This window comes from Prenolepis imparis, unplaced genomic scaffold (genome assembly GCF_030444845.1).
Source record: "Prenolepis imparis isolate NDT839.2.m4 unplaced genomic scaffold, iyPreImpa1.0 SCAF_151, whole genome shotgun sequence".
Lineage (NCBI taxonomy): Eukaryota > Metazoa > Arthropoda > Insecta > Hymenoptera > Formicidae > Prenolepis > Prenolepis imparis.
In genome coordinates this window covers 72,311-86,865 of record NW_028141309.1, presented here as the reverse complement: position 1 = coordinate 86,865, position 14,555 = coordinate 72,311, and the positions used below count along the sequence as shown (strand labels likewise).

Sequence of the window (14,555 nt, the reverse complement as noted above, 5' to 3'; positions counted from 1 at the left end):
AAGCAGTGGTATCAACGCAGAGTACTGCTAATCCAACATAATTTCTCGGTTCGCACAATTGCACAGCATATTCACAAATTTTGCGGAATGCATTTTCTAATGCATGATAAAAATCCGCACTTACAAGTAGGACTATTAATTTTGTTCGAAGTTTGATAACTTCGAAGCTTCGAAGGTTCGAATGATTTCAAAGGAACGAAGGAATCTTCGAAGGTACGAATTTTCGAAGGATCGAAGCTTCGAAACTTCGAAGGAACGAAGGAATCTTCGAAGGTTGGAAGGTTCGAAGTTTCCAAAAATGTGTTAAATTGTAAACTATCACATTTATGCCCTATTTTTTTAGTTATAGCCATGTACACTTTGGTTTTCTCAAATTTTCGTTAAACAATGGCTAAAATAGTTGAAAATTTTTATTTTAAATAATTGGTGTCCCCGTAAATAAAAAGATTTCAAAATTATTTATTTTTATTTACTATGTAGGTTTAGAAAATGATAAAAACTTTCGAACCAAAACAATTATCATTTAATAACAAAATCGAAGACAAAGTTAACGATGTACGAGTATATTACATTTCGTATATACGTATGCAAAACATTAATAATACAAATATTTATTCTGAAAAATGTAAATATATTATTGTAAATATTTTCTATTTTGAAAAACAAATACATACATGCTTAGCAACGTTAGACAATGCTGAAAATCTGGTCGACAGATTATACAATGTCCCTCTCGTTGGTCGCCATCTTGTCGTGGTGAGAGGGCTCACCCAGTACACAGTCGTACTGGGTGCTAAGAGCGACCAGTACCAAGATTTTTCTTGGTACAAGGCCTTTCCTTGTTTGGAAAGGCGGCATGCGTGCGTGTGTGGATGTATGAATGAGGGCAGGACGGGCTCTTTAGGGTTGGTACCCAACCGTCCTATGGGTGGGATCCCCAGAGAAAAAAGCCAATTCTTTCTTTACAAACATAGCGGACACACAGAAAGAGAAGAAGGTTACCGTCACAGCGGGGTCGGATACCGCAGTGGCCGGTGAGAGGAGTTGTATTCCCGGCAACTCCCTCATCGTCATCCAGCGTCGGGCCTCCACGGGAGTTGGGAGCGAGCTCCCGTGGTGAAATGGCGATCTGCTTCACCAAGGATGGGCCTAAAGCCGTTCAGTTGCGGTGTTGTAACCGTAAACACTATGACCCAACCACGACCTAAAAACCCACAAAAAAGAACGCAGAATCAGCATTTGACAAGATATAGCGCGCGCCTCGAAATCAAAAACGCAACCGATTGCATACACGCGTTAAGACATCGCGACACATTCGACATCGTAAAACGCAGACGATGCAAAACCGATTGCATACAGGCGACACATTAACCGAAAAACAAAACCTACTTTCGGATAATATAAGCGCGCCTGATTAACTCCTCGGGGCCGTATTCCGAACCGAGGACGACAAGTAATTACATCTAATCTATTGTGAGGACGCGCTGCGATTCGACATACCAAAGAATTGTACACGTGAGTTGGAATAAACTCTTCTCTTGTGACCAAAGTTCTTTTCACCACCCTCGACACTCGGAGTCCTAACTCCTAAGACGAACGGACCCCTCAAAGTATCCTACAAATCCCGTTGTACCCTGAGAGGCACAACAAAATGGTGGCAGCGGTGGGATGCTGATACTGAGCAATAAAGGATATCTGACAATACAAGATTCCTGACAACAAGAGAGATCTGCCAAGTAAGGATCTGCCAACATCGTCAGTGCTCGAGGACCTCAAAAAAGGAATACCGAGAGAAGCTGCAGCGGACCAGAACAGGACCACCCAACCACGAAACAGCACAAGGAACCAACCAACAGCCGACCGTGCGAAAACGACGAGCGAGCGAAAGAAAATGCGTATCATCGTTATACTGTAAGTCAGCATATTGTATAATAATATTGCCTGAATGTCGGCACCGGCAAAAAAGAAGGTCACGTTTCAACGACCACGTTTTTTAAGCGCACCCGCGAAATTAGCAAATAGATTCGGCTTCGTAACGCCCGTGCAAGTGGTAGAAGAAGCGATATTCGCGATAGCGTCCGAAAGAATCTCGAATCCGAATACCCAGGCGTAAATCCGCGCGAACCGGAAGCTCGCGAACCCGAAACCCAAGGCGGAACGGACAACCAATCCTCGCCGCATAATAATAATAACGCAGGACCGAGCAATATCGATCGAACATGATCGCGTTTCGGTAAGACGAAACTATTCCCCCGTGTCGTACGATAGTAATATTTTTGAGATACCTGACGGAAACACTATGACACACTCCTCGGTCCCGTCCGACGACATAGATAGAGAAATGCGAGCGTATGCGAACGCAGACTAGGCATGGCGCCGCCGCCCATTACGAGGATGCGGGACGTCCTAGCGAAGATCCGAGCAACGCGGTATTAGTCGAGGTTTTGCAGAGCTTCCGGGAAATGCAAGAGGAAATGAGACACCTCCGCGACCAGATGAGGGACCTACGTACAAACCGGGAAGACTTAAATAGAACGCGAATAATACACGAAAACCCCTATGCCGACCTCTCCTATGGACGAATCGTGAGCGATGTGCGCAGGCAAACCGCACATCTGCATGGTTTCTTACGACTGAAAGAAGCGCGAGACATGATACCTGAGTTCGACGGAACCTCCCAAGCCAGACTTAAAGAATTTCTAAGCGCCAGCTCCTACGCTATAAAAAATATTAACCCAGTAGACGAGAAGACGCTACTAGAAGCGCTACTCTGCACCAAGCTAAAGGGGAAGGCTATGCTCGACTTTGAAACACGCGACATAAACAACTTCGCCCAACTTAAACGGGAACTGGAAATCTGCTATCTAAGCAAGAGGAGCACTACCCATCTTCAGGTGGAATTCAATACCCTGAAGCAAAAACCCGGCGAAAGCGCCCGGGAATACGGAACACGCGTCGATAATTTAGCCATGGAACTGTACGAATCCATGATCGAAGGGCAGGCTTTCGGCAGCGAGCGCAAGCGCATTATACTCGATACGCTGCAACAACAAGCCCTGCAGAACTTCCAGATAGGCCTCCAGGAAAACATCCAGCTGATGGTACAAGCACAGCATCACACGACGCTACAAGACGCCATCGCACAAGCCAGCGCGGAAGAGAAAGTGAAGGGCCCGACAGAGCAGACACTGCGACCCCGGACCGACCAGACCGCTTCACACACAGGACACATCAATAAAACTATACAGTGTCACAAATGCGGGAAGACCGGACACCTCGGACGAGACTGCCGCACGAGCAGATACGCCAACAGATTCTCCTTGCCAAAACCACAAGGGAAAATCAACGCTGTTGAGAAACATTGCACCTACTGCAAAAAATCAGGTCACGGTCGTAACGAATGTTGGAGTCTGCACGGACGCCCGGGAAATACGCACACAAGGACAAACGGAAATAAGAGCGCCCAAGGCCATTCTAACACTAGTGGACAGCGAAAGAAACATACAACACCGGAGGATGAAGAAGACGAGGAAAACACGAAACGGCCGAGACCCGCGGCCGAGTATCAAATATCGCAAGTAACCACACAACTACCCACTACGACAGGTCTAGATCTAGTGACTCTGCCCATACAAGAGGCAAAGAAGGGAAGGTTAAATTTACTCTTCGACACCGGCGCAACAGTGACCTTAATTAAATTAAGAAATCTAAAAGGGGAAGCCATGATCTACGAAGAGAAAATGGCATTGACCGGAGTAATGGGACACCAGATCCAGACTATAGGAAAAATCAAGGCCACAATAACCTTGAAGGACCGAAAAATACGGCATCCTATCTACATCGTGAAGGACGATTTCCCCATCGACTACGAAGGAATCTTGGGAGTAGATTTCTTGCAAAAGCACAAGATAACGTGTGATTACGACAAAAAACAGCTACAACTAGCAGAGACAATATTAAAATTACGCTCGTACCGCGCGCTAATGCTGAAGCCGCGAAGCGAAACAATCATCCGAGCCACCACCGACTCGAATAAGGTAGGCGTGGTACGCGCCGAAGAAATGCTGCCCGGAGTATTTATCGGACACTGTCTCGTAGAACCAGAAGAATTTTCATGCCCGGTTAGCGTTATAAATACAACCGAAAAATACATTAAAATGTCAACTCCATGGGTAAACATCGAGGAAATTACGAACACGGTGGCTCGAAGAGAGAATGTCCCGCCTCTCCAGGAAGCGCCTACACTCTCCCGCAGAGAGCAAATAAAAAATTTACTCCGACTACAACATCTCAATCAAGAAGAAGAAAAAACATTGCTTCAAATCTGTGAGGAATTCGGTGACGTGTTTTACCTTAAAGGAGACGCGCTGACTTGCACTCCGACTACGTCACACGAAATCGCGCTCCGAGCTGACAGTGCACCTGTAAATGTATGCCCATACCGATTGCCGGAGAAACACAAAAAAGAAATAAATAAACAAATAGAGGGCATGTTGAAGGACAAGCTAATCCGACCTAGTAACAGCCAATGGAATGCGCCTTTACTTGTGGTCCCCAAAAAAGCGGATGCGGAAGGAAACCGAAAATTACGTATAGTTGTAGATTTCCGGAAACTTAATAATTTAACCATAGGCGATTCTTTTCCAATATCGAACATAACGGATATACTAGACCAACTGGGAAATGTAAAGTACTTCACCACCTTGGATCTAGCGTCGGGCTACCATCAGATACCCATGGCCGAGCCCGATAAATGCAAGACTGCATTTTCCACACCGTATGGACATTACGAGTTCAATCGAATGCCATTCGGGTTAACGAACGCACCAGCTACATTCCAACGGTTAATGAACTCCGTGCTGACGGGACTACAAGGGATCAAATGTCTCGTATACCAAATGATTCTGTAATCAATGTACTATTAAAATGTATAATCGATGAATTTTTGGCTCGTCTTAAAATATTAGAAATCGATACTTTTTTACCGCTGACTCCATTCGACGCAACTTTATTTTATGTATATCAAGTTAAAAAATTTGTACGCTGATGTCTGCATGCTATCAAAAGATTCTGTAATCAATGTACTATTAAAATGTATAATCGATGAATTTTTGGCTCGTCTTTAAATATTTGAAATCGATACTTTTTTACCGCTGACCCCATTCGACGCATCCTTAATTTATGTATAGCAAATGAAAAAGTTTGTACGCTGTTGTCTGCTTGGTACCAAAAGATTCTGTAATCAATGTACTATTAAAATGTATAATGGATGAATTTTTGGCTCGTCTTTAAATATTAGAAATCGATACTTTTTTACCGCTGACCCCATGCGACGCAACCTTATTTTATGTATATCAAGTTAAAAAATTTGTACGCTGGTGTCTGTTTGGTACCAAATGGTTCTGTAATCAATGTACTATTAAAATGTATAATCGATGAATTTTTGGCTCGTCTTAAAATATTAGAAATCCATACTTTTTTACCGCTGACCCTATGCGACGCAACCTTATTTTATGTATATCAAGTTAAAAAATTTGTACGCTGGTGTCTGTTTGGTACCAAATGATTCTGTAACCAATGTACTATTAAAATGTATAATCGATGAATTTTTGGCTCGTCTTTAAATATTTGAAATCGATACTTTTTTTACCGCTGACCCTATGCGACGCATCCTTAATTTATGTATAGCAAATGAAAAAGTTTGTACGCTGTTGTCTGCTTGGTACCAAAAGATTCTGTAATCAATGTACTATTAAAATGTATAATCGATGAATTTTTGGCTCGTCTTAAAATATTAGAAATCGATACTTTTTTACCGCTGACCCTATGCGACGCAACCTTATTTTATGTATATCAAGTTAAAAAATTTGTACGCTGGTGTCTGCATGGTATCAAAAGATTCTGTAATCAATGTACTATTAAAATGTATAATCGATGAATTTTTGGCTCGTCTTAAAATATTAGAAATCGATTACCGCTGACCCCATTCGACGCAACTTTATTTTATGTATATCAAGTTAAATAATTTGTACGCTGGTGTCTGTTTGGTACCAAATGATTGTGTAATCAATGTACTATTAAAATGTATAATCGATGAATTTTTGGCTCGTCTTAAAATATTAGAAATCGATACTTTTTTACCGCTGACCCTATGCGACGCATCCTTAATTTATGTATATCAAGTTAAAAAATTTGTACGCTGGTGTCTGCATGGTACCAAATGGTTCTGTAATCAATGTACTATTAAAATGTATAATCGATGAATTTTTGGCTCGTCTTAAAATATTAGAAATCGATACTTTTTTACCGCTGACCCTACTCGACGCAACTTTATTTTTTGTATATCAAGTTAAAAAATTTGTACGCTGATGTCTGCATGGTATCAAAAGATTCTGTAATCAATGTACTATTAAAATGTATAATCGATGAATTTTTGGCTCGTCTTAAAATATTAGAAATCGATACTTTTTTACCGCTGACCCTATGCGACGCAACCTTATTTTATGTATATCAAGTTAAAAAATTTGTACGCTGGTGTCTGCTTGGTACCAAAAGATTCTGTAATCAATGTACTATTAAAATGTATAATCGATGAATTTTTGGCTCGTCTTAAAATATTAGAAATCGATTACCGCTGACCCCATTCGACGCAACTTTATTTTATGTATATCAAGTTAAATAATTTGTACGCTGGTGTCTGTTTGGTACCAAATGATTGTGTAATCAATGTACTATTAAAATGTATAATCGATGAATTTTTGGCTCGTCTTAAAATATTAGAAATCGATACTTTTTTACCGCTGACCCTATGCGACGCAACCTTATTTTATGTATATTGTTCGATAACAATAAAATGTAATTTTTGTACGTACCGAACGTAACTTCTTAACTCTTATTCCAAGATTAATATTAATTCTTTCTATATTCTTGCTATGTATAATCCTTCCTTGTTTTACGACGTTATTTCATATTATGTACAGGACTGAATGTAGTACAGGTTATATAGGAGTTGTCTTCATCTTAGAAACAGGAACCAGAATATTTATAGGATTCAAAACAGGAACCAGGAAATATATATATATATATATATCTGTAAAGAATTCCTGCGTCTCTAAAGAAATTAGGAAATATAATTAAAATATGAATTAAATGATATCACCGTAAGGCAAGATAAAAATGATTATGGATAATATCACCGTAAGGCAAAATATGAATAAGAGTTTTATAGTTTTCAGTTATCACCTTTTAAGGCAGAGAAAATATTAATCAGCTTTGATAAGATTAGATTGATAAAAATATAAATCACCATAAGGCAAAGATAGAATTAATTTGATAAAGATATAAATCACCATAAGGCAAAGATATATTAATCACCATAAGGCAAAGATAGAATTTGTTTGATAAAGATATAAATCACCATAAGGCAAAGATATATTAATCACCATAAGGCAAAGATAGAATTTGTTTGATAAAGATATAAATCACCATAAGGCAAAGATATATTAATCACCATAAGGCAAAGATAGAATTTGGATGATCACCTTATGGCTAGCCTCAAATAATTGGCTTGATGGAAGGTATCGACTATCATGATATGTACTTACATGATGTCCCCAATTGGACAAAGTCGACCTTCCTAACCAGATATATGTAATTAACCAAATATATTTCGATGTATCTCTGATGATCTTGATATTTCCGTACGATGCGCATCGTGTCGATTCAAACATAAAACGAACCACGATAAACAGCTGCATAGCAACCAGATCTTTTTCTTTTCTCACGGCACTCTATGAAAGAATCGAATAGACTTTCCTATACATTTTCTCCGCCCGCATTCAACAATAGATTTGTTGAATGAATTTCAGGATCAGTTGGGATAATACATAATTTTGTTATAGGTCTCTTGTAAATAGAGTTTGCAGTTTTCACTGTAACAACTCTGGTTAAACCGTCTGGTCCTGGATGTAAATGTATGACTCTTGCGAGGGGCCACTTTCCTGGCGGGTAACGCTCATCCGTAATTAATACTAAGGATCCATCTTTTATTTCATTCGAAGGGTGATACCATTTAGAAATGGCTTGATACCTTTGTAAACACTCTATAGACCATCTTGACCAAAAGTGATCTACTTTCTGTTTAAGTAATTGCCAGCGTGAAAGCAAAGATGTCTTTTCAGTTAATAGACTCGGTTCCGGTAATGTAGTTGGTGCTTCTCCAATAAGAAAATGTCCTGGAGTCAGGGGTGAATAGTCAGATGCATCATCTGATAAAGGACATAATGGCCTTGAATTTAACACTGCTTCTATTTGTACAGTTATCGTTGTCATTTCTTCATACGTTAATATAGTATCCTTTAAAATTCGTTGTAAATGAAATTTAATAGATTTTACAGCTGCTTCCCACTTTCCTCCAAAATGAGGGGTTGATGGAGGATTGAATTTCCATTCAGTGTTATCTTTAGCGAGAAGATAGGCAAGGTCACGTAATTCATTAGAAGATGACTTGAAAAAACGTCTTAAAGTTGCATCAGCTCCAACAAAGTTTGTTCCACAATCACTTTGTAGCGTAGCACATATACCTCTTCTACCAGTAAACCGTTTATAGGCAGCTATAAATGCATCAGTGGTATAATCCGTAACTACTTCTATATGTATTGCTGATGTTGTGAGACAAACAAATATAGCTAAATAGCCTTTATAAGTTTTTGCCGCTCGCCCTCTCCAAGTCTTCATTATCACGGGACCAGCATAATCTAAACCTGTGTTATAAAAAGGTCTTGCTGGAGTCACACGTGATGATGGTAATTGACCCATGAGCTGTTTCGCTCGAATTCCGCGATACCGTGCACACCTTCCACATCTTAGGATGTAAGAACGTACAGGTGCTCTTCCACCGATAATCCAATATGAACTTCGTAAAAAACCGAGAGTAACTTGAGTACCTCCATGTAGCGTCCTTTTGTGAGCATCATCAATAATCAAAGTACTTAACGAAGATCTTCTTGGTATAATAAGTGGATGTTTTGTGTCAGACTCTATCTGTGCATTATGGAGACGACCTCCAACACGAAGTAATCCTTCATGGTCTATAAAAGGTGTAAGGCGAATCAAAGGGTTGGATTTAGGCAAATGTTCTCTATTAGAAATTATACGAATCTCGTTCGAAAACCATGCTTGTTGTACAATTCGTACCCAAAAATTACGACTCTTCTCGATTTCCATGGGTGTTATGGGATGTTTAATCAGTGTTGATTGTGATTCTCTACGGAGACAACGAATAAATCTGCGACAAATAGAAGTAATTCGTAATAATTTCATGAGTGAAGAGTACTTATCCAACAATTCCCAGTATAAAGGTTGATGGGTGACAGCAATCATGACTTGTCTGGATCGTTCTTCCAAACCAGTTTCCGGTAACTCTTTACACTTGAAAGAAGGCCAAGATGATGGAGACTCAGAAAGCCAATTTGGTCCTTTCCACCATAGATCAAATTTAATTAATTGATCTGGCCTTAAACCACGAGATGCACAATCCGCAGGATTTTCTTTCCCAGGAACAAAATGCCAAGATCCATAAGGTAATAATTCTTGTATAGTAGATACACGATTACGAACAAAATCTTTCCATTTGGTTGGATGAGCCGAAATCCAAGAAAGAGTTACAGATGAATCAGACCAACAAAACACCGATACGTCAGAAAGTGCTAGTGCTTTTAAAGTATGTACAGTTAATCGCGCTAATAACAAAGCCGCAACAAGTTCAAGACGTGGAATCGTAAGCCGTTTAATTGGTGCAACCTTTGTCTTGGAACAAATCAGTTGAGTAGATATTTTACCATCGTTACTGGAAATTCTTATATAAATCACAGCTGCCATGGCTAATTCTGATGCATCTGAAAATCCATGAATTTCAACAGAAGTACTGGAATGAACATAACCAAACCATCTAGGAATTGCTAATTGATCTAGATGCTGAAGTTGTTTTCTAAAATTCTCCCAACGATATTGCATGTCTTGAGAAAGAGGTTCATCCCATTCAATCTTTCTTAACCAGAGTTCTTGAAGAAAGATTTTGGCTGTTATGAGAATAGGTGCGATAAGTCCTAATGGATCATATAATTTTGCGATTTCAGAAGAAATTATTCTTTTAGTATATTTTGTAGTAGATGTTGGTAAAGCTGAAAAATGAAACGTGTCCGAGTCGGGTCTCCAAATAAGACCTAATATCTTGCAAAGTGTAGATTCAATTTCCACAGCAGATGACGATTCTTCACATTCTTCACCCGACATCGACATTGGCAGAATCTCTCTACAATTACTACTCCATTTTTGTAAAGGAAAACCACCTGCTGCACATAATTGAATAAGTTGATTGACAATCTCTTTAACTTCCGAAATTGAATCCGCTCCTCCAAAGATATCATCAACATATCTTCCCTTTGTCAAAGGAATAACAGCCTTAGGAAAATGATGACCTTCGTCGGTTACTAATTGTTGTAATGCTCGTAATGCAAGAAACGGAGCACAGACAAGTCCATAAGTTACAGTTGTGAGTCTAAAAGCTACCAGTTGATTTTCAGAACCTCGCCACAATATCCTTTGTAAATCCCAATCGTCAGGATTAAGAGCAATTTGTCGAAACATTTTAACTATATCTGTAGAAAAAAGAAATCGATGTGTACGAATCCATATAAGAATATCTGAAATATCTGTCTGAAGTTTTGCGCCTGCGTGAAGCAGATCATTAAGAGAATAACCACTGTTTGTACGGCTAGACCCATTAAAAACAACTCTTAATTTTGTGGTACGACTGCTTTCTCGAAGAACTCCATGGTGTGGTAAATAGTGCATAGGAGAATTATTATTTCCGGAAATATCAGCTAACATCATATGACCCAATGTTTTGTATTCTTCTATGAAATCAACATAGAGTTCTTGAAACTTGGGATTTAAAGTAAATCGTTGAAATAATCTATTGAGACAACATAGTGCCTTTTGTTTTGAATCACCCAGAAGTGAAGGATTTGATTTTAGAGGAAGACGTACAACATATCTTCCAGTAGCATCTCTTGTATGAGTAGACAAAAAATGTCGTTCACACTCTTCTTCTTCCTCACTTAATTTAGATTCCGTTGTAGTAGGTAGTTCCTCTTGATTCCAAAATCTAGCAATAAGATCTTGTAAATCATGATCCAAAGTACAATGATACGTTCTTGCTGAATTAGATAAATCATTTTCTGATATTGGTCCTGAAAGAACCCATCCGAAAATAGTTTGCTGAGCAATAGGCGTTGACAAATCCCCTCGTATTAATCCTGGCAGAATTACCGAGCCATAATTATCTGAACCTAAAATGATATGAATATGACCAGAACAAAAAAAATCAGGATCTGCAAGTTGAAGTCCAGCAATATGAGACCAAGTATGACAAGACGCGTTAAAAGGCGGTAATTTAGTTGTTAGACGAGGTAACACGTAGGCTTCGATTGTACAATTATAAGTTGGATCATAGATGGACTGTAATTTTATTGTAACACTTCCTTTAGTGTGACCGGAATATGTACCACCGACTCCAAGAAGTGGTATTGAAGCTGAACTGCGTTTTAGTTGTGCATGATTTACTAAATTTTCTGAAATAAAAGATAATTCTGATCCTTGATCTATTAATAAACGTACTGCAAAATTTACATCTTTATTTTTATGTAATATGGCTCTACTCGTAGCTAATAACGTAAATTTTGGTAAAGAATTTGCTTGTCCAGATTGATGAGCACATAATTTGTTTTGTCATTCTATTGAAGGTTGTGACTGAGGATTTTCTTTAGATTGAGTAGATTGAGCATTATCTATCTTAGATGATTTTTCACCAAAATGTTTTGATGAAGACACGTTGATGTCATGAATTGAAGTATGATGCTTCTTTCCACATTTGAGACATCTTTTTAAAGAATTACATTTGCTTGCTACATGTGGGCCAAGACAATTAAAACATCGTCGATGCTTCATAATAATATCCCTTCGTTGTTGCTGAGTTTTCGAATGATATTGATCGCACTTTGCTAAAAAATGTGAAGATCCACATAGCGGGCAAATGAAAGAATTAGTAAAAGAATTTTGATTAGATGATGTAGCTACATGAGCAGCTATTTTTGTACGAGACTTTCCAAAAGAGGAATGATCCTTATCCTTATGTAATCCAGAAGAAAAAGTATTATTATGTAAATTAAGATTCTCTAAAGCTCGTGTCCTCCCAATAAGAAATTCTTCAAATTGTAAGTAAGTCGGATATGAAGAGGTTGAACCAAGTTTAACCTCCCATGCTTCTCGAGTTTCAGGATCAAGTATTCTTACGAGCTGATGTAATAATAATGGATCCCAATGATCTACTTCACAGTTCAAAGCACGTAAAGCACCAATAACTTCTGATATGGTTGTCAAAAGAGTTCTGAGACCTTGAGCGCATTTTGTTTTAAGCGGCTTTAAATTTGTAATTCTATCCAATTGAGTAGTAATCAAAAATCGTTTATTCTCATATCTTGAAACTAATATATCCCATGCAACAGTAAAATTTTCATCAGAAATAGGCAAATTATACATTAACCGAGCCGCTTCACCAGTTACACATGTCTTCAAATAATGCATCTTCTCAACGTTTGATAAATCTTCATTATCGTGAATTAAAGAAACAAATAAATCATGGAATGATCTCCATGATTGATAATCTCCTGAAAAGCTTGGTAATTTAATACGAGGCAATGCACTACGAGGTAATTGTGAGGTAGATGATGCTACATGTTCCGAATGAGTAGGTCGAGATTGCCGATCTACCGTTTCTAAATCATCTCGATATGTAAGTAATTTAGCACGAGAATATACATAAAACGCTTGACAACGTTCATACACGTGTTCTTTAATATATGATTGATCATTATTCTCAGAAAGTATCTCAAGATATAAATTTTCATGTTCTACTTGAAATTTAGACCAATTCTGATCAAGTAAATCCAAACGTGTATTAATTAATTGACGATTTAAACGTGAAATTTCTACGATATCAAAATCCGCTGCATCTTGTATTAGATTAAATCGACTTTTTTGTAAAGCGATCTTTGCTTCTATATTAGACATCTTGAAAAGCTTGGTATCCGGCTCGAAGGACCAAAAAATGTTCGATAACAATAAAATGTAATTTTTGTACGTACCGAACGTAACTTCTTAACTCTTATTCCAAGATTAATATTAATTCTTTCTATATTCTTGCTATGTATAATCCTTCCTTGTTTTACGACGTTATTTCATATTATGTACAGGACTGAATGTAGTACAGGTTATATAGGAGTTGTCTTCATCTTAGAAACAGGAACCAGAATATTTATAGGATTCAAAACAGGAACCAGGAAATATATATATATATATATCTGTAAAGAATTCCTGCGTCTCTAAAGAAATTAGGAAATATAATTAAAATATGAATTAAATGATATCACCGTAAGGCAAGATAAAAATGATTATGGATAATATCACCGTAAGGCAAAATATGAATAAGAGTTTTATAGTTTTCAGTTATCACCTTTTAAGGCAGAGAAAATATTAATCAGCTTTGATAAGATTAGATTGATAAAAATATAAATCACCATAAGGCAAAGATAGAATTAATTTGATAAAGATATAAATCACCATAAGGCAAAGATATATTAATCACCATAAGGCAAAGATAGAATTTGTTTGATAAAGATATAAATCACCATAAGGCAAAGATATATTAATCACCATAAGGCAAAGATAGAATTTGTTTGATAAAGATATAAATCACCATAAGGCAAAGATATATTAATCACCATAAGGCAAAGATAGAATTTGGATGATCACCTTATGGCTAGCCTCAAATAATTGGCTTGATGGAAGGTATCGACTATCATGATATGTACTTACATGATGTCCCCAATTGGACAAAGTCGACCTTCCTAACCAGATATATGTAATTAACCAAATATATTTCGATGTATCTCTGATGATCTTGATATTTCCGTACGATGCGCATCGTGTCGATTCAAACATAAAACGAACCACGATAAACAGCTGCATAGCAACCAGATCTTTTTCTTTTCTCACGGCACTCTATGAAAGAATCGAATAGACTTTCCTATACATATATCAAGTTAAAAAATTTGTACGCTGGTGTCTGCATGGTATCAAAAGATTCTGTAATCAATGTACTATTAAAATGTATAATCGATGAATTTTTGGCTCGTCTTTAAATATTTGAAATCGATACTTTTTTACCGCTGACCCCATTCGACGCATCCTTAATTTATGTATAGCAAATGAAAAAGTTTGTACGCTGTTGTCTGCTTGGTACCAAAAGATTCTGTAATCAATGTACTATTAAAATGTATAATGGATGAATTTTTGGCTCGTCTTTAAATATTAGAAATCGATACTTTTTTACCGCTGACCCCATGCGACGCAACCTTATTTTATGTATATCAAGTTAAAAAATTTGTACGCTGGTGTCTGTTTGGTACCAAATGGTTCTGTAATCAATGTACTAT

General features: G+C 37.8%; 1 protein-coding gene across 1 annotated transcript; it reads right to left on the bottom strand.

Annotated features, from left to right (window-relative positions):
* Positions 1-7,815: 7,815 nt before the first annotated feature.
* LOC145947809 (uncharacterized) lies at positions 7,816-14,112 on the bottom strand. The gene is made up of 2 exons (XM_083057587.1): positions 13,936-14,112; positions 7,816-9,896 (listed from the first exon to the last, which is right to left on the bottom strand). Exons 1-2 carry the CDS (start codon positions 14,042-14,044, stop codon positions 7,816-7,818), a joined length of 2,190 nt encoding a protein of 729 aa, XP_082913713.1. The 5' UTR covers positions 14,045-14,112.
* Between the last annotated feature and the right edge of the window lie 443 nt (positions 14,113-14,555).

Coding starts and splice junctions, on each gene's coding strand:
- LOC145947809 (XM_083057587.1), bottom strand. CDS start 14,044: ATGCGCATCGTACGGAAATATCAAGATCATCAGAGATACATCGAAATA. Junction 9,897..13,935: donor TGTCCAATTGGGGACATCAT/GTAAGTACATAT, acceptor ATGGATTTTCAG/ATGCATCAGAATTAGCCATG.